Below are 21114 nucleotides of genomic sequence, written 5' to 3'. Positions count from 1 at the left end.
TGGAGAGTGAGCTCGAACGGCTGAGCTCCCATGCAGTGGTGGTTTGGCTCAGCTGCGACCGCCCCGACATCAGCCTCGACAGGGTGGAGCGGGCCTTCTGCTCCCGCTTTGGGGTGCGGCCGGTGGACATCACGGTATCCCGAAGCCCACCTGCGGACTTCCTCGTGATCTTCGCGCACCGGCACCACCGGGATGCGGCCGTCGCTGCTAGGGACTTCCCGCTTGGCAACCTTGACTTCCGCATCAGGCCGTGGCAGCTGATCACCCTTGGAGAACGTCACGACCTCAGCTTCCACGTGAGGCTGTGCCTCGAGGGCATCCCTCCTCATGCGTGGAATGAAAGCATCGCCAAGCGTGTCGTGGCCCGTGCCTGCGTCTTGGACTACGTCGAAGACGACTGCCTCTCCTCCACCATGAAGGACGCCCGCTGCCTCAACCTTTGGGCGTGGACAGAAAATCCGTCTGACATCCCGAAGGTCATCTGGCTTACAATTACTGGCTCTGTGATGGTGATCCATGAAGGTGTGCCCCCTCCAGTGGGCCAATGTGGCCTCACTTTCCGGGTGCTTGTCCACCTCGACTTGGTGGAGGGGCCGCCGGGCCGCGATGCGCTTCCTACCACTCGCTCCCTCACCTGGCGCCATGGTGTCGTCGACGGGGAGCGCGTGCGACGTGACCGACACGATCCGCCCCCGGCAGACCTCCGCAACGACCGTCGAAATCGGGACAGAGATGATGAAGACGAAGGAGATGAACGGCGTGGGCGTCGACAGCATAATGGGGAGAGCTGGAGCTCTCGTCTCTTTCGCAGCCTCTCCCGTGCGTCGCGAGGCCCGGACCGTTCTGTTTCGCGGCGCGAGCAACACCGCGACATAGGATCCAGGAATGGAGGACGACACCACCACCTTGGACTCGGTTCTGCGCCCCAGCCTTTGGAGAAGAGGCACGTGCGGGGCCATAGCCGAGAACGACATACACATCGCCACCAAGAGCACCGCCATCGCTCCTCCCCCCGCTCGCTTCGCCAGCTCCCAGTGATCCCCACGGGGATCCGCAGACGCTGCAATCAGGCCTCTGCTCCCTGCTTCGAGAAGGACCGCAAACCTTCCCCTCAGTCGCCTCTGCTTCGGACCACGGGAGAAGGGGGTGCTGAGGGATCTCCGCTGGCTGGACAGAACCGTTCTTCACCGCCGCACCTGTGCAAGAGCCTAGGGCTGCTGTCTTCGCATGGTGCACGTCGCTACTTGCCTGGTCGTGTCTACCGCAGACGCGCTTATCCTACCATGCCAGTACCGGAACAGTGCCCGCCATCGCCGGCCACACTAAACGAGACACCTACAGAGGCCTCGACGCCGGAGACAATTCAGACTGCCCCCAGCACTGAAGCTGACTCTATGGACGACGCGCCTAATGGGTCGGGGCTGGAAGAGGCGCCAGGCCTTGTGGACGCTGCTGCTGGGCTTGAGCCGGAAGGGATACCCCCTTCTCTTTCGGCGTCCTTCATCAACAACTTCACCCGCCCAGCAGCCCAACCCCTGCTCCACCAACACCAGCAAGCCCCGTCAAACCCGAAGAAGAGGGGAAGGCATGGGGTCAGGCCGGTCCGCAGGAGCAAGCGGCTCGCGGCGGTTGTTTGGCCACGCGGCAACATACAAGAGCGCGCTCGCCAAGTCCTCATGAAGCGGCTGGGGATCTTGCCTAGCATTGGCCAGCCAACAGCTGCTGCTAATGGTGAAGCTGCACTGGAGCACTACATCAACCTCTTCAAGGGTCCGCTGACGACCGTGGCTCTTCAGGCACTGCTACCCCTCTGTGGAATTATTCCGCAGGGGCAGACAGTGCAGGGATCTTGATCCTGCCGCCGACATCTGTTTGACCTCCAACAGGGTGTTACTGCCTACCAATGTCTCAACAAAATTGTAAAATTCTTAGTTGGAACGTGAGGGGCCTTAATGAAATGGCTAGACGTGACTCGGTTCAGGAACTGATCCAGGACACCGGAAGCACCATCATTTGCATACAAGAGACTAAGCTAGCTGCACTTGATAATGCAGCCATCTTACGCACCTTGGGACCAAAATTTCTCAATAATGTTGCAATCCTGCCCGCGAATAACACCAGGGGAGGGATTCTGTTAGCAGCCTCTGATGATTTTTTCTCCCTCTCACAAGTCTACACCACATCTCACACTATCTCAGCCTCGATCACTATGAAGGCCGATAACTCAGTTTGGTGGATTACAGGGGTCTATGGCCCGCAGTCTGTTGCGGAGAAGCACAATTTCCTCCAGGAGCTCAAAAACCTAGCGTCACAGAGATGGGAGAAATGGCTTGTGCTTGGGGATTTCAACCTCATCTATCAGACTTCAGATAAAAACAATACAAACTTAAACCGACATCTCATGGGGGCGTTCAAATCAGCTTTGGACAGCCTGTTGCTCAAAGAAATCCGCCTCAATGGCCGTCGTTACACTTGGAGCAATGGCCATGCTAGCCCAACTCTAACAAGGATTGACAGAATCTTCTGCACTTCTGAATGGGAGATGCTCTTCCCCAATTGCTACCTGCACTCCCTCCCGTCCCTCATGTCTGACCACACTCCGCTTCTCCTACAGGGAGAGCTGACGAGAACATGTAGCCCCTCTTTCCGTTTCGAAAACTTTTGGGTAAAGATGGAGGGATTTAAAGTGGCCGTCCAAGATGCATGGTCCAAACCTGTATGCTCCTCCTGTGCGCCACTAAAACGCCTCCATATCAAGCTAGCACGCACTGCAAAAGGCATCAAGGCATGGCGCAAAACCAAGGTTGGAGACACGAAACTACAGCTTGCAATTACTAAAGAGTTAATCCTCAGGTTGGAAACTGCCCAAGAAGATAGATTGCTCACGTTGGAAGAATCGAACTTCCTGAAGGTGCTCAAGGCCCGCTCCCTTGGACTGGCGGTGATTGAGAAATCGAGGATTCGCCAACGGGCCCGACTTACCCGCATTCGATTAGGTGATGCAAACACTAAATTCTTTCATCTCACTGCTAGCTCCAGAGCGAGGAAGAACTATATCCAATACCTGCAGCCCACCATTGGGAATCTGGCAGTGGCCCATAATGACAAAGAAAAAACTATTTATGACCATTTCAAGTCACATCTGGGGACAACCCCACCCAGAGAGCTCACCCTCAACTGGTTGGCACTGGCCTTACCGCGACACGATCTCTCGGCCTTGGAAGCGCCGTTCTCACTGGATGAGGTGAAGGAAACCATCTTCTCCATGCCAGGCGATAAGGCCCCGGGACCAGACGGTTTTACAGGAATTTTTTTCAAGGAGTGCTGGGACATCATCAATGTGGATGTGTTGGAGGCCTTTCACCAACTCCATGCCATGGATGGAGCTGAATTCAAGTACCTGAACTCTGCGAATATCGTGCTCATTCCAAAGAAGCCAGATGCTAAGTCAGTGGGAGACTACCGCCCTATTAGCTTGATCCATAGCATAGCAAAAATCTTCTCCAAATTACTTGCTAATCGGCTGGCCCCCTTCCTGAACAACTTAGTCTCCAAATCCCAGTCTGCATTCATTAGGAAAAGGTGCATTCAAGACAACTTCTTGTATGTTCAAAACGTGGTCAGGAGGCTACATAAGCAAAAAAAGTCGGCGCTCTTCCTGAAGCTCGACATCCAGAAGGCCTTCGACTCTGTGAACTGGGGATATCTCCTTGAAGTCCTACAGGCCATGGGATTTGGGCCACGCTGGCGTGAGTGGATCTCCATCCTGTTCGGTACGGCCTCTTCTAGGGCCCTGCTCAATGGCACCCAAGGGCCAGGTATTCTGCACAGGAGAGGGGTGAGGCAGGGAGACCCCCTCTCCCCTATGTTGTTCATTCTCGCCATTGACCCGGTGCAGCGCATCTTTGAGCTGGCAACCCGACAAGGAATCCTCTCCCCCCTTCCGCTGAACATAGCCAATCTTAGGACGTCTCTTTATGCTGATGATGCTGCTATCTTCATCAACCCCTCTAGGGATGAAATTATGGCGGTCAAAGACATCCTACACGCCTTTGGATGCGCCTCGGGCTTGGTTACTAACCTTGAAAAGAGCTCCATCCACCCGATTCGGTGTGAAGACATCGACCTTGATCATGTGCTCCAGCCTTTCCACGGGACTCGGGGGAATTTCCCCTGTCGTTACCTAGGTCTCCAACTCCATACCCGACCACTTCGGAAAATCCACATCCAACCACTCATTGAAAAAATTGGCAACCGTCTGGCAGGATGGAAAGGAAATCTTCTAAGCCGAGCTGGCCGTCTCACGCTCGTGTCTTCTGTTCTGTCCTCCATGCCCACCTACCACTTATCGGTTTTTCCCCTCGCGGCTTGGGCACGCAAACGCATTGACAGGATCCGGCGCTCCTTTCTTTGGAAAGGGAAGGCCGAGTCAAATGGTGGTCACTGCCTCGTCGCATGGCCACTAGTTTGCAAGCCCAAAGCCCTCGGTGGCTTGGGGGTTCTCAACCTTGACAAGTTCGGACGCGCCCTTCGCCTTCGCTGGCTTTGGAAGGAATGGACGAGAGACGATCACCCTTGGAAAGGTTTCGATGTGCCTTGTAACCGGGTTGACAGATTGCTCTTTAGCGCCTCCACTACTGTCACAATTGGGGATGGTAAGACGGCCAAGTTCTGGCACGATAGTTGGCTCGATGGCATGGCTCCAAGGAATATAGCCCCGCACCTCTTCGACCTAATCCCGAGAAAGAACAATTCGGTTGCCCACGAACTCAGCGGACAACATTGGATCAAAACACTAAGAAGTAGGATCACTTCCAGTGTTCAGATTGAGGAGTTTGTCTCTCTTTGGACTAGACTCTGGGATTTCCAGCTGCAACCTGACTCACCGGATACCATTGCCTGGAATCGGTCTCCTGATGGCATCTTCTCAGTTAAATCGGCCTACAGAGCACAATTCATTGGCTCGTACAGTCACCTTAATGCTAACCTTGTCTGGAAGGCACGCGCAGAACCAAAATGCAAAATTTTTGCTTGGATTCTCCTGCAGGAAAAACTACTCACGGCCAACAATCTCGCCACCCGTGGGTGGCCTCATCAATCGTCTTGTGCCTTTTGCAACGGAACCCTTGAGACTGGTATTCACCTGTGCCTACATTGTCCTTTCGCCCGTGCGGTGTGGAGACAAATCCTGGCTTGGGAAGGTGTAATCCTCCCTGCCCAGTCTGACCTTGCTTCCGCCACCAACATTCAGGAGTGGTGGGAAGCTGCGACTCCCCCACTACCAAAAAATCAGAAACGCGCTTTCAATGGAATCGTGATTTACACAATGTGGAACATCTGGAAGGAGAGGAATCGCAGGATTTTCGAAAGTGTCGCCCTTCCCCCGGTCCAAGTCGCCTTAAGAATTAAAGAAGATGTTTCACAATTTAGGCGGGCTTTGCTTCCCATGTAATTTTCATATTGCTGCTTCCTGCTAGCCTGGAGGATTTAGGGTGTGGGGCTTAGCCTCCCTTTGAGTGTGCTCGGGTGTGGTTTGTCCGGTCTCAGACCGTTGTTTGTACTCTCTAAACTCTTTCCCCTTAAATGATGGGCAGAGCTCCTGCCGTTTTCGTTCAAAAAAAAAAGGTTGTCCATATATGTATAGTACAAACTTTTTTTAGTTCTGTAAGTACTAGATAAGGTGCCTACTGGCATATCAGTCAGCCACTACGTTATTCCAAGCCATGGCTGACTATGGGCTATGGCATTCGAGAATACCAGCACATTACATTACGATTGTAGGTAACAGTTTCATCGCATGGGGCAAGCTCACGCATCATCGTCGCCTTCAACAGTGTTGACACGCTCACACTCGTCAATCCATTCACTATATCTGTGAGGAAAAGAAAAGGATTCCAGCTCAGTTCCAGTTGAGGATAAACATCACAGATTTTTCACTAATTTGCAAGGATTGACAGGATTGACTTACATATCAATAGGTTCAGTGAGTGCGGCAAGAAAAGAGATCACATAAGACAATTAGTAATTAAAATAAACATAAAGAAATACTTCTTAACATTTAATTATACTATTACCTATGTATAGTGTTCTATCCAGTTTTAATTTGATGTGATGCAGTTTTTGACACATTCTATGATATCACATGATCAAGAACTATCATGGTCAAATGAATTACACAGGGAACAGACAGCCCACAAAGTCCATTATTAGCAAGACAAGACTACAAGATGAAATGGGAATGGTTCTGCAGTTTGTAGGCTATGCTCTGTTCACAGGTACCATGAAAAATTTCATGTTGCCTTGTCCATCAGCCCAATAATAAGAAAATGAGTTCATGAGTTGTTTGAGACCAAACCCTTTGTGATGCAAATTAGTACAGTTCATAGAAGTGAAATTAGGAGCAACCGGTACAGTTTTATACATAGGTTTGGCATACCATTAACAGTTGTGCTGAAGTTTTCCTGACAGATTCTACAAGATGCTTCGCCAATCAGATTCTTCATGTCACTGGATAAAAGAGAGAAATCAAGTAAAAAATTCTGAATGTGATACTAAATCTAGCATCAAAAGCTAAATAGGAAAGCTTGGAAAATGATACTCACATTTGGCACTCAACACTACTCCCGTGGTTGCAGAATGGGCAGGAAAAGACAGTGTCAAGCTTGTCCATCCGCTTCTTAGGAGGTGGCTTAGCAGCTGACTTTCTCTTCCCCATGGTTCAACTTCTTTTCTTCCTTCAAACCAACCCAAATTACAGTAATTAAGTCTCCTAAACAACCTTGAGATGTACAGACATATTCAGTTGTAGCTGTAAGTAACAAGCCACAAGGAAACAATACACACAACAGACGCATACAATGAAGTCCACTGCAACAGATGCATACAATGAAGTCTACTGTAATCTGTGTGGTGGCTAATACATACTAGTAGCAGGCGCGCACCCTTGGGCACGCTCTGTTACGTATTTGAGTTACTTTACAATAAATGATGATGTGCAAATTATGTAAACATTATAGGGAATTTTTTTGTGTGATACTTATTATATAAGAGAGTTATTATAGAAGACATAGCTTAGGATGTGGTGGAGAAAACAATCAAAACATCAAGCACCTTAATAAACGACATCTCAGCCGTTATCCTTAGGAACCGCAAGATCCAAATAGGTGCAAATACACATATACACTCGTAACTAAATCAGATCCAAATAGCTTAGGTTAGGGTTCGGACAGGGGCGGGCCCAGCAAAGGACATGCATGTGTAAAAAATGGAAGCTAGGAGCCATAATACATGCGCGCTCTTGTAATTGGGTTAGATCCGAATACAGATAGCTCAAATTAGGGTTCGGGCGCTCGGTTTCGCGCAGCAGGAAGGACCGAGAAGGGGTGCGCATACCTGGCTGGTGCTCATCGGCGGCGAAGAGGCGGCAAAGGGACCGGCGAAGACCTGGGCACCTAGAGAAGGGCGGCGGCGACGACGGTCGCCCAGCTGTCGCCGAGAGCGAGCGAAAGATAGAGGGAAGGCCGGAAGGGACGGAGTTATTCAATCTCGTCGCGCGGCTTCGCCACATTATTACTCCACAGCCGCGCATCGCCATTTTGGTATTCTGGAGCTCACAGCCGCGCCAGATTGGGACAGTTATTCCCCCGCGCTCTGTTAACGTCTGTTTTTCAATTCTTCGGACTAATCTACCCCAGGGTGTTCTTGCGCTCGGGTGTTCTTCCTGCCACCAGAAAACAGAACTCGCGCCGCCGTGTGCCACTAGGGGCCTCGCTACCAGGTGGTCGCGCAGCCGGCTACCACCATATGCCTGCGACGCCGCCTGCTTCCAGCTGCGAGCGCTGCCATCTCCCAGCAGCCGTCCGCGCCACCCCCTGCCAGCAGCTCCAGCCAGATGGCCGCGCCACCCCCTGCCAGCAGCCAGATGGCCGCGCCGCCACCCCCTGTTATCTCTAGTTAGCTGTTTTCTCTGTCCAAATGAAGCTGATTTTCTGTTTAGCGAAATTCTGTTATCTCTGGTTGAATGGACTGAAATTCTGATTTATAGAATGGACTGAAAACTGAAAATCAAGCTGTCCAAATCAAGTTGTTCCTTTGGACACAACCCAGCTTCAGATTCTTTTGGACAACGACTGAAATGTTGTTTTCTTGATTCAGCCACAGCCAAGCTTCAGCTTCATTTGGACACAGGTTCATTTGTCCAAATCAAGCTGTTTTCAGGTAGAAAATGAAGCTGTCGAAATCAAGCTGTTTACAGGCAGAAAATGAAGCTGTCCAATTTCTACAGTTACCAGCTTCTGTCCAAATGGACTGAAAACAGTTGACTGAAAACAGAAATTTGAATGGACAGAAATTTGACACAAGTTCAATTGAATTTTTTCCCTCTAGCCGGAGTAGCCATTGGAGGAATCGTGCTCTCGGAGGAGGAGCGAGCACAAAGTAGTGGCGGCGCCGTAGAAGGAGAGCCCCGTGGAAGAAGAGAGGAGTGAGGGGGAGTTAGGTTTTCACCGGCCTCGTGTAAACAGCAGGGACAATTTTGACTTTTACCTTACCTAATGGAAGGTAACAGAGCGCGGGAGAATAACTGTCCCAATGTGGCGCGGCTGTGAGCTTCAGAATACCAAAATGGCGATGCGCGGCTGCGGAGTAATAAAGTGGCGAAGCCACGCGACGAGATTGTTACAATCTCAAATAACTCGAATTGACGTGGGTCGCGGGGTATTTCTTCTTCTTATTAAAACCTACACGGGATTGCTGCTCGGAGAGCGATCCACGAAAAACATTTCGCAGAAAGGTCCTTGGATTTGTAGGAAAACAACCCGCCATCACCTGTACTGTACTCAAGTGTAGATGTCAGTTATAGCACTCCGGACCTAACTCCATCATATTTGATCCACTTTCATACACATCTCCATACTTATTATGAATGAAAAACTCATTTTATACTAAGTATTGTATGAATCTATTAATAATATAAAACAAATTTTAATTTAGTACTGAGGGAGTAGGTGTTAGTGCAAACACATAGATAATAAGTCCATGTTTTTAATCACTATAAACTCATAAAGTTTTATGAATTTTTTTCCTGAAATTTGGTTTAACGTATTTTAACTAACTATTGTATGTTTGGTTCGTCTAGTTTGGATGATTTCTCACTTTGCTAGCTGCGGTGGACAGGTGGTAAAGTGAACCAGGTACAATTTGATTTCAAGTATATAGTTTTGGTTTGATTTTATGACACTTCTTGGTGTTTTGTTTCAGTTACCATTGATGGTTAATTTTTTTTATTTTAGCTTTTCTGAATTTTGATCTTCATCTTCATGTTGTACATGTAGGTAGTAATCCCATCACATGGCTATTTGAAAGGTGTGAGAGACTTTTGTTCTAAACACAACGTTTTGATGATTGCTGATGAGATCCAAATTGGCGTAGCTAGAACTGGTAAAATGCTGGCATGTGATTGGGAAAACAAACAGCTGACATGGTGGTTTCTTTTCTGCTACACTCTTGTTTATTAACTATACTCATTACGTAAGTATCTGTTGGTCACTTCCCCATTTTGCTTCAGAGTATGCAGCCACACTTATGGTTTCAAGTTGTCTTTGCTCTACAGATTCTGTGTTGGAGTTATTCCAGTCAGTGCAGTTCTTGCAGACAAGGATGTCATGCTGTGTATCAGACCATGGGAACATGGTAGTATGACCAAATCTCTATACTTTTCTCTGCTCTCTTTTCTTCTTTCCAACTTTTCTCCGCTTCAAGGTTTTCCAATCAAGGAAAAAAAATGCTTACGTGCTGACGTCAAAACTTAGAATTAGGGGCATGTTGATGTTCAAATTGAAGCATCAAAGAACCATATAGTGCCGCCGGCCAACAGCAGCATCAAAGAACAATATTGATTGTCTTGCAAAGTGCCGCCGGCCAACAGCAGCATCCAAGATTCTCTTCTTCTTTTTTTTTGTGAGAGGGCCTCTAGCCGAGTTAGTTAGGTGGTCTGACATTCTTCGGGTTCTGGGTTCGACTTGTTGTGGAAGCGAATTTTAGCTGTGGTTAAAAAATCACCTCAACTGTCTCACGCCAAATCCTATGTGAGGAAATCTTTTCTTAATATAATACTCGGGGCTATCTTATCTCGTAGATCGATTTTTTTAATTTCTTTTTCTCAATATATTCCTTTTTTTTGTCTCCACGGAGTGAACTAATTTAGATAAAGTTTGTGTTAAATCACTAACATGTTGTTTTTACTGTATTTACCCCATCTTTGATGTTCGCCAGCCTCGTGAAGACAGACACCCTCGCAGACGTCATTTCTTTATGAATAGTAAGATGCATGCATCATCATGTATGATTTAATCACAGCCTCAAGGAAGGACTGAACGGTCACAGAAAGTACCCTCAGTCCATAAATATATGACACGTTGACTTTTTAAAAAAACTTTGACCACTCGTCTCATTTAAAAAAGAATGAGTTATTATTTATTTTTATGATTTATTTTATCACTTAAGGTTGTTTGTGTTTGACTTAAAATTTTATATTTTAAATAAATATTTTGAATAAGGGAGTGACTAAAGTTTTTTTAAAAAAAGTCAACGGTGTCATATATTTGTGAATGAAGTTAGTACTGGTTTGTAGATGTTTAAGTGCCATATGAACTTTTGAACACAACACACATCTTATTAGGTTTTTATGACAGTTAAACCCTGTTTGGTTAGAGGGACTAATCTTTAGTCCCTAATTTTTAGTCCCTATTTTGCCAAACGAAGGACTGAATTAGGGACTAATTAGCTTTAGTCTTTATGCTCTCACATGGGTGCTAAAAGGGACCAAATGACAATATTTACTCCAATTATCCTTGCCTTGCCTAGAAAGCTAACGTCATACACAATAAACAAGAAAATAGATATTTTAGTCTTTATGTGTTGTATTTAATGTATTTAGAATCTTTTTTACAACCAAACAAGATAGTGACTAAACTTTAGTCTATGACTAATGGAGCCAAACGGGGCCTTAATATAGCGATCTCATTCATGATTCGTGGCACTCTGGGTTGGACAGCTTGCAACATCTTGAAGCCACTGTAGCCCTTTAGGTCCTTGGTCATGGCCTTATGCTCAGCAGGTTCAGTTTCATCGGTGGACGTTCATGTTCCGTTCCTCTTTCAATCTTCATACATATCAACGTCGAGTTGATGCAGAACACAAATCGGTAAAGGCCTCTACTGACGAATGCAGGAAACCTTGGAAACCTGCTACTGATCATTGTCCCGGCTGTATGCGTTGAAAGAAGGGAACCCGTTTGGGAACGATCCCAAGCATTTGCTGCTCATGCAGTCTCCTACTCGTCCTTGTCCATGGGCCATGGCTGATGGCTGTAGTGTAGGTTCTGCTCTCTTTTAGTTCCAAAAAGGGGCAACCTGTCTTGTTTATTCAAAGATGTTGTTGTGTCAAAGGTTTAGATTACTGAGGGGGTTAATTATTAGGGATCCGCTGTGTGGAGATAAGATTTCAGGGAAATATTTTTAGTGGAGCCCCTGTACATAGTTTTTGAGGAAAAAAATCCTTGAAAGACTTTTGGGCACGGATCTTAAAACCTTTTTTAGACTACATCTTTGAACATCATTGTTGCACACAGAGTGCAAATAACTCCAGCTTCATGTTGTATCAAAATTAAATAGACATAATATGTAATGGTCTACTAGTTATATGTCCGTGCATTGCTTCGTTTATATATATATATATAGTTTATCTATTAAGAGCCCTGGGCTCTATATAACTGTAGAGAGCCCCAGCCCACGTCCGATCACTTTTTACGCAAGCGAACAGATTTAGCGTAAACGGAAACCCATTTTAGCGTAAACAGAGTAACAACCGCGAGCCCTACATGTTTACGTTATTCCATTCTTCCGTTTATACATAATAGTGATTTAGCATAACTACTTCAGCCGACCCACGTTCCAGAAATAAAGGAATGGGCCCACTACCCCACTTCCCACGCGGTCAAACACTTCTATACCCTAACCCCCGCGCGGTCAACCATCCTGGCCGACTCGCCGCGTTTCTTCAGCGGTCGCCTGGGCGATTCTTGTTCATCCGCCGCCGCCAGCCCGTTTCGCCGTCCTCCACCGCCGCACGCCCTCAACATTAATCGTCGCCGCCGTTGACATCATCGTCGAGCCGCTGCCGTTGTCAATCTTGCGCGCCCCGCGTCACATTGGCTCACGTCCGCGGTCGCTATGTCGTCCGGATTCCAAGGTGCTCGAGTTGATTTTTTAATTTTATGCTTTACAATGCAACTTCCTAATCTCCTTCCCCACTCCGGCAGTGTGAATCGCCTTCATTTGTCTCCGCGCGAACTCAACCCTAATCGGCGCCGCCGTTGACAGTGTCGTCGAGCCGGCCGCTGCTGTCAATCCTCCGCCACCGCGTCCTATAGGTATTTTACATGCCCACCAACGGTCTTCATTGATCTTACTGTTCTTGTGCGATTATGGTTCAGTTATTTATCATAGAGCCTTTAGCTTTGATAAAGGTTCACGGACCTGTTCTTTTAGACTCATTGTATGCTCAAATTGTGTGGGTGAAGATATATGCAATGATGTGAATTATACATACCTTTATGAAGTAGGGGTTGATATTTTGATGTGGAAACAAGTGTGCTGCTCATGACTTCGTGCTACTATATATTATTCAAATAAACTGTAATGCATTTCACTTTTTATATACTTACTGGATCATATTTTTCACATAAATATGGTCATCAATCATGTCCAAATTAATCACTCAACAATCATAAACCACTACTTCATAACATTAGTAAACTAATAGGCACTGCCTACATTTATCTTTTGTGCTGCAGCTATATGAACATATATGTTCAACTTCCAAAATGGAACTAAATCGACCATAAACCACAGAGAAAGAGAGAAACCTGCCATCTATCCACAGAGAAAGAAAAGGCAGGGATGAGAATGGCGTGTTTGCCCTCTTTAGTGGCTCTGAACAACAAGATACAATTCCTTTTTTATCTTCTGTTCTGCATTTTTTTCAACATAGAGGCGGTTATAGCAAACCAAACTAATCACTCAACAATCATAAACCGATCTTAGCACATAGGTAACAGCCTCAAATCAAACCAATTTAAACTAGCTGAAAGCAAATGATTAGCTCGGGGTGACTTGGCCATATGTGCTTACGGCGCTGCGAATTTTTGCGAACACCTGTTTTTTGCTCACATAGGTCTTGCTGACAGAATCATTTACAAAAAATACCGAGTTTTTTTCTATTATAACACTTGTTTTAACAGGTTCCTCCCTTATAGTATTTTTAATGTGACCTTCTCTATAGTAGTATTTACAAGTGCTATTACTCTTTAAAATAGTATTCTCACCTCTTTTTATTATTTCATTTTCCTTTATTTTTCCCTTCTCCTAAACTTACTGTATTGCCCCCAATCCCCATCACATCTGTTCGTTCGTTTCTTGATAGCATTCGGCGCCGCCAAATTTTCTAATGTCTCTACCGTAATAGTGTGTAGCTTAATTGTCAATTCCCATCTGTACGTTCGTTTCTTCACTTCACCGTGTGGATAGTATATGCCAGCATCAAGAGCAGATCCCTCCAATACATTTATTCACAATAGTTAGTCACGTTTTAATTTCAATATTTCACCTCCATAAACTGATATATTTTCACTATTGAGAATTAGAAACAAATATACTACTTGATGGATCAATCCAACATCTGCAACATTCTTTTATGCACAAATGTACTACATGGTTTAAAAACTATCACAGATTTACGCTTTTCAGGAATGCAAAAACTATTTTATTTCCTGTCAAGAAACGAACGAACAGATGTGATGGGGACCAAGGGCAATACACTCAGTTTAGAAGAAGAGGAAAAATAAAGGAAAAAAGAAATAATATTTGAACATCTGTTTGCATGTTTATTCAGTCATATATACATATTTATGTTGATGCTTATTAACTACTAATATTGCATAAATATACATTTTCTTGAGTAAATATTGTTTCTATTATCAGTCTGTTGGTTTGCATATATGTATATGGCAATTTTTATAAGGAAATGATATAATTTTTTTGATGTTTGACTGTGTTGACATTTATTTCGTTAGGGTCATAAAACACAATTAATGACATTTTTTCAATTAGTTCGTATAATCACTGGTGTATATGTTGTTCTAACTCAATGAAGCGCATATGTTTTACATTGTTTTTTTGCAGGCTGCTGTTTCAATAATGCGGAAGGTTGATCGACCCCCAACCAATTCGAAGTGTTTAATCATTGAGTCAAGTCAAGAATGTTTCAGTGTTGACATTCCATGCTCGACTGACATGGCAGACCCTACAAATACGCCTTCTGATGGTGATCCTCCGCAGCATAGAAAGACAAGTGTTGCAGCTGCTGCTAAAAACATTGCTATGCCTAATGTGGATGATGATGATGACTTTGAGCCACCCAAAAAGAAGTGCAATATCTCAATGGATGCCCCAAATAAGACGCAGGTGAGTTTACAACATTGCAGAAATTAATCGTTTCCAATATTTTAATCATGCATCTAATCTCAATACATATCTTATGTGCTGAAAGTTATACCTTTCTACATTACCTTAGCTCATTAATACAAAACAGTCATAGTACAAGGAACTTTGTATAAATAAGAAAGCATAAATTGTGATATTTAAGTATTCACATATTTATCCATCTATCTACCTTTTCATTTCAGAAGCTCAAAATCAGATGCAACCCAGGAGATGTTCTTGCGTCCATTCAGATATTGAATGTGTCGGCGTCTCGAGACCGGGGGGTCCCTAAGCCGACGAGTGAGTGTGCCGCGTGCCCCAGCCCAGACGGGTCGAGCGCGTGGGCGAGCGTGAAGGGGGGAAACGAGGTGGCCGGAGACGGGCGTGAGAGAGGTGGAAATCCCGCGGCCTTCGTGTTCGTCCCGCGCCCAGGTCGGGTGCGCTTGCAGTAGGGGGTTACAAGCGTCCACGCGGGTGAGGGAAGCGAGCGGCCCCAAGAGAGCGCCTGTCCCGTCCTCGTCCCCGCGCGGCCAACCTTCTCTAAGAAGGCCCTGGTCCTTCCTTTTATAGGCGTAAGGAGAGGATCCAGGTGTACAATGGGGATGTAGCAGAGTGCTACGTGTCTAGCGGAGGGAGAGCTAGCGCCCTAAGTACATGCCAATGTGGCAGCCGGAGAGATCTTGGCACCCTGCTGGTGTGATGTCGTGGCTGTCGGAGGAGCAACAGAGCCTGGCGGAGGGACAGCTGTCGGAGCGGTCGAGTCCTTGCTGACGTCCCCCTGCTTCCGTAAGGGAGCTGAGAGCCGCCGTCGTCACAGGGCTTGCGGGGCGCCATCATTGCCTATCTGGCGGAGCTAGCCAGATGGGACACCGGTCTTGTTCTCTGCGGCCCGAGTCGGCTCGGGGTAGGGTGATGATGGCGCTTCCTGTTGACGTGGCGGGCCTATGCCCTAGGTCGGGCGACGTGGAGGTTCCTCCGAAGCCGAGGTCGAGTCTGTCTTCCATGGCCGAGGCCGAGGCCGATCCCCTGGGTCGGGCGAGGCGGAGATCGTTCGGCAGAGGCCATGGCGAAGTCCGAGCCCTGGGGTCGGGCGGAGCGGAGTTCGTCGTCTTCTGGGGCTGAGCTCGAGTCCGAGCCCTGGGTCGGGCGGAGCAGAGTTCGTCGTCTTCTAGGGCTGAGCCCGAGTCCGAGCCTTGGGTCGGGCGGAGCGGAGTTCGCCGTCTTCCGGGGCTTAGCCCGAGTCCGAGCCCTGGGTCGGGCGGAGCGGAGTTCGCCGTCTTCCGGGGCTTAGCCCGAGTCCGAGCCCTGGGTCGGGCGGAGCGGAGTTCGCCGTCTTCCGGGGCCTAGCCCGAGTCCGAGCCCTGGGTCGGGCGGAGCGGAGTTCGCCGTCTTCCGGGGCTTAGCCTGAGTCCGAGCCCTGGGTCGGGCGGAGCGGAGTTCGCCGTCTTCCGGGGCTTAGCCCGAGTCCGAGCCCTGGGTCGGGCGGAGCGGAGTTCGCCGTCTTCCGGGGCCTAGCCCGAGTCCGAGCCCTAGGTCGGGCGGAGCGGAGTTCGCCGTCTTCCGGGGCCTAGCCCGAGTCCGAGCCCTGGGTCGGGCGGAGCGGAGTTTCCTATGGCGCCTTTGGCAAGGCCTGACTGCCTGTCAGTCTCACTCTGTCAAGTGGCACTGCAGTCGGAGTGGCGCAGGCGGCGCTGTCCTTCTGTCAAACCGGTCAGTGGAGCGGCGAGGTGACGGCGGTCACTTCGGCTCTGCCGGGGGGCGCGCGTAAGGATAAAGGTGTCAGGCTACCTTTGCGTTAAATGCTCATGCGACTCGGTCGGTCGGCGCGGCGATTTAGTCAGGGTTGCTTCTTAGCGAAGGCAAGGCCTCGGGCGAGCCGGAGATGTGTCCGTCGTTAAAGGGGGGCCTCGGGCGAGACGGAAATCCCTCGGGGTCGGATGCCCTTGCCCGAGGCTAGGCTCGGGCGAGGCGTGATCGAGTCGCTCGTATGGACTGATCCCTGACTTAATCGCACCCATCAGGCCTCTGCAGCTTTATGCTGATGGGGGTTACCAGCTGAGAATTAGGCGTCTTGAGGGTACCCCTAATTATGGTCCCCGACAGTAGCCCCCGAGCCTCGAAGGGAGTGTTAGCACTCGCTTGGAGGCTTTCGTCGCACTTTTTTGCAAGGGGACCAGCCTTTCTCGTTTGCATTTTGTTCCGGTGGGTGCGCGCGAGCGCACCCGCCGGGTGTAGCCCCCGAGGCCTCGGAGGAGTGGTTTCACTCCCCCGAGGTCTTAATGCCTTGCGTAATGCTTCGGCTGGTCTGGTTGTTCCCTCATGCGAACTGGCCGTAGCCCGGGTGCATGGTCGGGGCCCAAGTTCTCGGGCTGGTATGTCGACGCTGTCAACGGTTCGGCCGGAGCCGGGTTTGCGAGAGCAGCCCCCGAGCCTCCGCACAGGGCGAGAGGGCGATCAGGGACAGACTCGGCTTTTTTACATACGCCCCTACGTCGCCTTTCCGCAAGGAGGAGGGGGGAGAGCGCCATGTTACCCTCGATGGGCACCGAACATGGTGTCTCCGGTGAGCTGCAAGCGGGTAATCCGAGTGGACGTCCGTGCCCCGTTCGTTGGGGGTCGGCTAGGGGCCCAGAGGCACGCCCAAAAGTACCTGCGGGTGATCTGCCAGACCCGGTCCCCTGGCGACGGGGTCCGAGGGCTCGATGCCTCCCTCCGATGGGATTCCGTTACAAGATCGCTCCCGCTGGTCTCGGAAATGTCCTAGGGTACCTCGGGAGCGCAGCCCGAGCCTTGGTTATGTATCGAACGTACCCCTGGTCATCCCTCGCTCGGCGTCTGAGGCGACTGTGAACCCTTCGGGGGCCAGCCTTCGAACCCCTGATCAGTAATGGGCGCGGAGCCCGAGTAGCCTGAGGCGGCCGTGGAGCCCTTCGGGGGGCCGGCCTTCGAACCTCTGACCAGTAGTGGGTGTAGGGCCCACGCGATCTGAGGCGACTGTTGAACCCCTCGGAGGGCCAGCCTTCGAACCTCTGATCAGTAGGGGGGGCTCGGAGCCCGGTTCCTTCACAGGGAAGGATCCTTTTCGGGGTATCCTCCTTTCCCTGTCCCTGTTGCAAGAGATAGAGAAAGAGGAAAAAAGGAAAAGGATACGAAATCGAACGACGTGGCGTACCTTTTTTGGCGCGGTTATTGCGGCGAAGGCGAAGCGTCGCCCGCTTCTCCTGCCAGAAGCGCCGCCTGTCCCGCCGCGGAGTTAATGCGACGGGGCGAGTTGTTGGCAGGGCGGCCGTTGCGCGTGCGCGAGCCATTCGAGGAACAGATCACGGGCGCCCTGTCTTCACGCCGTGAGAGGGGGTTCTCTTGCTGCCCCCGGACGAGACGTGAGTCTGGCCGACGACGTGACCGCTGCTCCCGCCCGCCTGCCACCGTCATTACTGCCGGCCCACTTTCGGCCGCATTGACCGTCGCGCCAGGCTGGCGCTGCTGGGTCGTGCGCTGGGCCGCCTCGAGTTGCGGTATTGGTTCCGCAACCGAAGAGGCGCGGTGGTGGCGCAAGTGGCGGTGCAGTTGCTTGCATGCAGCATCTGGCGCGCCGGTTGCGTGACGCGTGGGCCTGGGCCTCCATGCTGGCATGTTGGGAGTCGGAGAAGCGCGTCCACCTGGCGCGATTGCATGCCGCCTGCATGGCTGCCCGCCACTTCCGCCCGTTGGTCTGGGCAAAAGTGGGGGGTCGCTTGTAACTGCTGGGCGGTTGTGTGCACCACGCGCGGCGGTTTGGCTTCTTCTGCTCTGAGCCGGTTTGCATGACACGCGGGACCCAGCCCCCGTGCCGCAGGGAAGGGCCTTGGAGCGTGTTGGAGAAGACTCAGCCCGTGACGTTTGGGGGCGCACGTAGGGAGAGTTGCCTTCAAAAGGAGGGCGACCCCTTTCGGAAGGCGACCATGTCTTCTCGCTCCCTTATGCGTCGCGTCTTTCCACCTTCCAAGCCCCCGGATGGGGGGTACCCGCCGTCTTTTCGCCTCATCGTTGGAGGAACGCAACTCCATGGGAGTTGGTACCTTTCAGCCATCGTTCGGCTTCAAGGATTTTCATCAGCCAGCCCGGCTGTACCCCCCGCCGGTGGTCACCCAAGACGGTGACCACCAGTTCCTGGGTGGGGAGAAGCAAGCCGGGCTGCGATCTTGGTCCCACCCTCAGCTTCAAGGATGTTCATCATCCTCGCTGGGGTGGGGGCCGGGCTGAGCCGGCGCTCTACCTCCCGCGCGGGTTCGTGGGTCACCCTTTCCCGCTGCGTTCGAGGGAGAGGGCGCTCACTGGCCCTGCGGGCGGCCCAGACTTCGACAACGCGGGGCTGGTCGACGGCGGGCGTCGTCACCTCCAGCGTGTCGGAGTTGTCGGCTTGGCTCCCGGCGGCCCCTCCTGCCGGAGGGCGGCTGCCTCGCCGTGTGCACGGGAGGACCACCCAGGATGCCGCGCGCTGCTAGGGCGGCGTTCGTGTTCTGGGGTGGTCCTGCCTTTCCACTGGGATGGCGCCCTCACGCGGAGGCCGGTGCCCCACTCGTCCGGGAGGATTTGAGTGGGGATCTGCCGAGGGGTCGATGGCCCCTGCCATCGGTGCCGAGGCGGAGGCGGCTCGAGAAGTCCCCATCACCGACGGGATCACCGCCACCATCCGCGCTCCGGGCCTCCGGTTCTTCGTACTTGTCCTCGCCCCTCGAGCGTCGGCGTGGGCGAGGGCAAGATTGCAGCAGCGCCCACCCTGAGGCCTGCGCTGCTGCAGCTCGGCCATCCGGAGCGGGGGTCGTTGTCGTTGTAGTCAGAGCGGGCGGCGGCGAGCCGCTCGTCAGTCTTCTGTTGCTCCGCAGGCCCACCCCTATCGAGTGGGGTTGTTCGTACCTGCGGAGGGGAAACCGGAGTTCCGTTTGTAATGGCACTTTGAATGCCAGTGTCTTTGTTCATTGTGGCTGTCGAGGCCTGAACATGTATGTAATTTTGGCACGGAGTCGTGTCTTTTCCTCATTTTCGAGCACTAAGTCTCGCCTGTTGATTATCTGAACCGCTTCACCAAGCATGAGTCGCCCCGTGTCAAGGTGACGAGTGAGGTATCCGTATCCCGGAGGCGTAGGAGTCCCTCGGCTCGATCGGCCTTGTTGTCTGAGGCTCCTCTAGCTTAGTTAAAGAGACCCCTCGGCCGCTCTTCGATGAGCCGAGGCCAGGGGTAGCGATATCAGCACGAACAGAGGCGGAGTTGGCTCGAAAATGAGAACCTGGTTGGCCGGAGCCTAGCCGGGTTGTCCGTCAGCGGGACCGATGCCGGAGTTGATCAGCCGAGGCCTCGAACCGCGCTGGCGCCCTTAGAAGATGGTTGGCCGAGGCCCCTGGGGAAACCGGCCGAGCCGCCTGCTCGGGCCGGATTCCCGGAGAAGTCCTTGGACTGCGTCGCCGTCCGAGGCTGGGTCGGACCTCGCTGAAGGTGTCGTCGATGCCGAGGGTGCTACAGCCCCCTTCCAGCGTGAAGACCCGAGCCTGCAGGATCAGATTGTCTTGTAGCGTGTGCCTTCTGCGGCCGCTGAGGCCAGAAAACACACCCTCGCTGCGTTGTAAAGCTGCGTCTCCTTTCCTCTTGTTTCGAGCATCTGGACTTTTTTTGTCGGTAACAGGGATGTTTGTGCGAGCGAGAGTTGCTTCTCGCGGAAGGTGATGAGTGAGGTATCCGTATCCCGGAGGCGTGGGAGTCCCTCGGCTCGGTCGGCCTTGCCGCTTACGCGTACTTTCACCCGTCCATGAGGCCCTGTCACCGATTCAGTCGAGAAGGCTTGAAGGACCGCTTCGGCAGAAGAGCTTCCGAGCGTAGAGACTTGTTCGGTCCGCGGAATCACTTTATCCGAACGCGAGTTACTTATCGCAGAAGGTGATGAGTGAGGTATCCGTATCCCGGAGGCGTAGGAGTCCCTCGGCTCGGTCAGCCTTGGCTGCTTACGTGTACTCCGTCGTTTTCAGGATCCGCTTTTCGAAGTAGTCAAAAAGCACGAAAGATATTCTGCTAAAAGAGATCTTTTTTCGAGGAAAATTTCGACGCAGAGGGGGTCCCCCCCCTTTTAGCCCACGAGGGAGGGTCGGGCTTTGCCGAGGCGAGGCCGACCCTTCCTTGATGACTAAACTTTGCGTGGGTGCGAGGTATATGAACAACTTGAAAACATCTTAAGGGTAGAAGCGACGTAGCTGTTGGATGTTCCAAGCGTTGCCGTAGATCTCGCCTTGATTGTTGGCCAGCTTGTACGTTCCGGTCTTCAGAACTTTGGCGATGACGAATGGCCCCTCCCAGGGGGGCGTGAGCTTGTGCCTCCCTCGGGCGTCTTGCCGCAGCCGAAGCGCTAGGTCGCCCACCTGGAGGTCTCGGGGTCGGACCCCTCGGGCGTGGTAGCGTCGCAGGGACTGCTGGTACCGCGCCGAGTGTAGTAAGGCCTTGTCCCGAGCCTCTTCCAGCTGGTCCAGCGATTCTTCTCGGCTAGCTTGGTTGCTTTGATCGTTGTAGGCCCTCGTCCTCGGGGAGCCGTATTCCAGGTCAGTGGGC

At 51.1% G+C, this 21114-nt stretch overlaps 1 protein-coding gene and 1 non-coding gene across 15 annotated transcripts in view; one reads left to right on the top strand and one right to left on the bottom strand.

Annotated features, from left to right (window-relative positions):
* Nucleotides 1-21114, top strand: part of LOC100279990 (uncharacterized) — a 34351-nt gene that overhangs the window by 824 nt on the left and 12413 nt on the right. For 3 of the 13 annotated variants that reach the window (XR_002264839.3, XR_002264840.2, XR_002264834.2), the window contains exons 1-6: nucleotides 5868-6275; nucleotides 9137-9191; nucleotides 9333-9528; nucleotides 9611-9690; nucleotides 14241-14264; nucleotides 14359-14522. This is a non-coding gene — a transcript (uncharacterized protein). Of the gene's footprint in view, nucleotides 1-5867; nucleotides 6276-8622; nucleotides 9192-9332; nucleotides 9529-9610; nucleotides 12250-12319; nucleotides 12431-14240; nucleotides 14523-21114 lie in introns of those variants that run through there. The other 10 variants (XR_004852572.1, XR_004852573.1, XR_004852576.1 and 7 more) reach the window with 8 other exon arrangements.
* Nucleotides 5623-7539, bottom strand: LOC103638072 (transcription elongation factor 1 homolog). 2 transcript variants are annotated; one of them, XM_008661061.1, is made up of 4 exons: nucleotides 7393-7539; nucleotides 6603-6734; nucleotides 6437-6507; nucleotides 5623-5872 (listed from the first exon to the last, which is right to left on the bottom strand). In XM_008661061.1, exons 2-4 carry the CDS (start codon nucleotides 6713-6715, stop codon nucleotides 5739-5741), a joined length of 318 nt encoding a protein of 105 aa, XP_008659283.1. In that variant the 5' UTR covers nucleotides 6716-6734; nucleotides 7393-7539; the 3' UTR covers nucleotides 5623-5738. The 2 variants fall into 2 exon arrangements, 1 of the variants encoding a protein (XP_008659283.1); XR_004852577.1 differs by lacking the exons at nucleotides 6437-6507; nucleotides 6603-6734; nucleotides 7393-7539 and adding an exon at nucleotides 5969-5994.

Source organism: Zea mays, chromosome 9, assembly GCF_902167145.1.
Source record: "Zea mays cultivar B73 chromosome 9, Zm-B73-REFERENCE-NAM-5.0, whole genome shotgun sequence".
Taxonomy (NCBI): Eukaryota; Viridiplantae; Streptophyta; class Magnoliopsida; order Poales; family Poaceae; genus Zea; species Zea mays.
The sequence above is the reverse complement of the archived record's forward strand: the minus strand, read 5'-3'. Positions and strand labels throughout refer to the sequence as shown.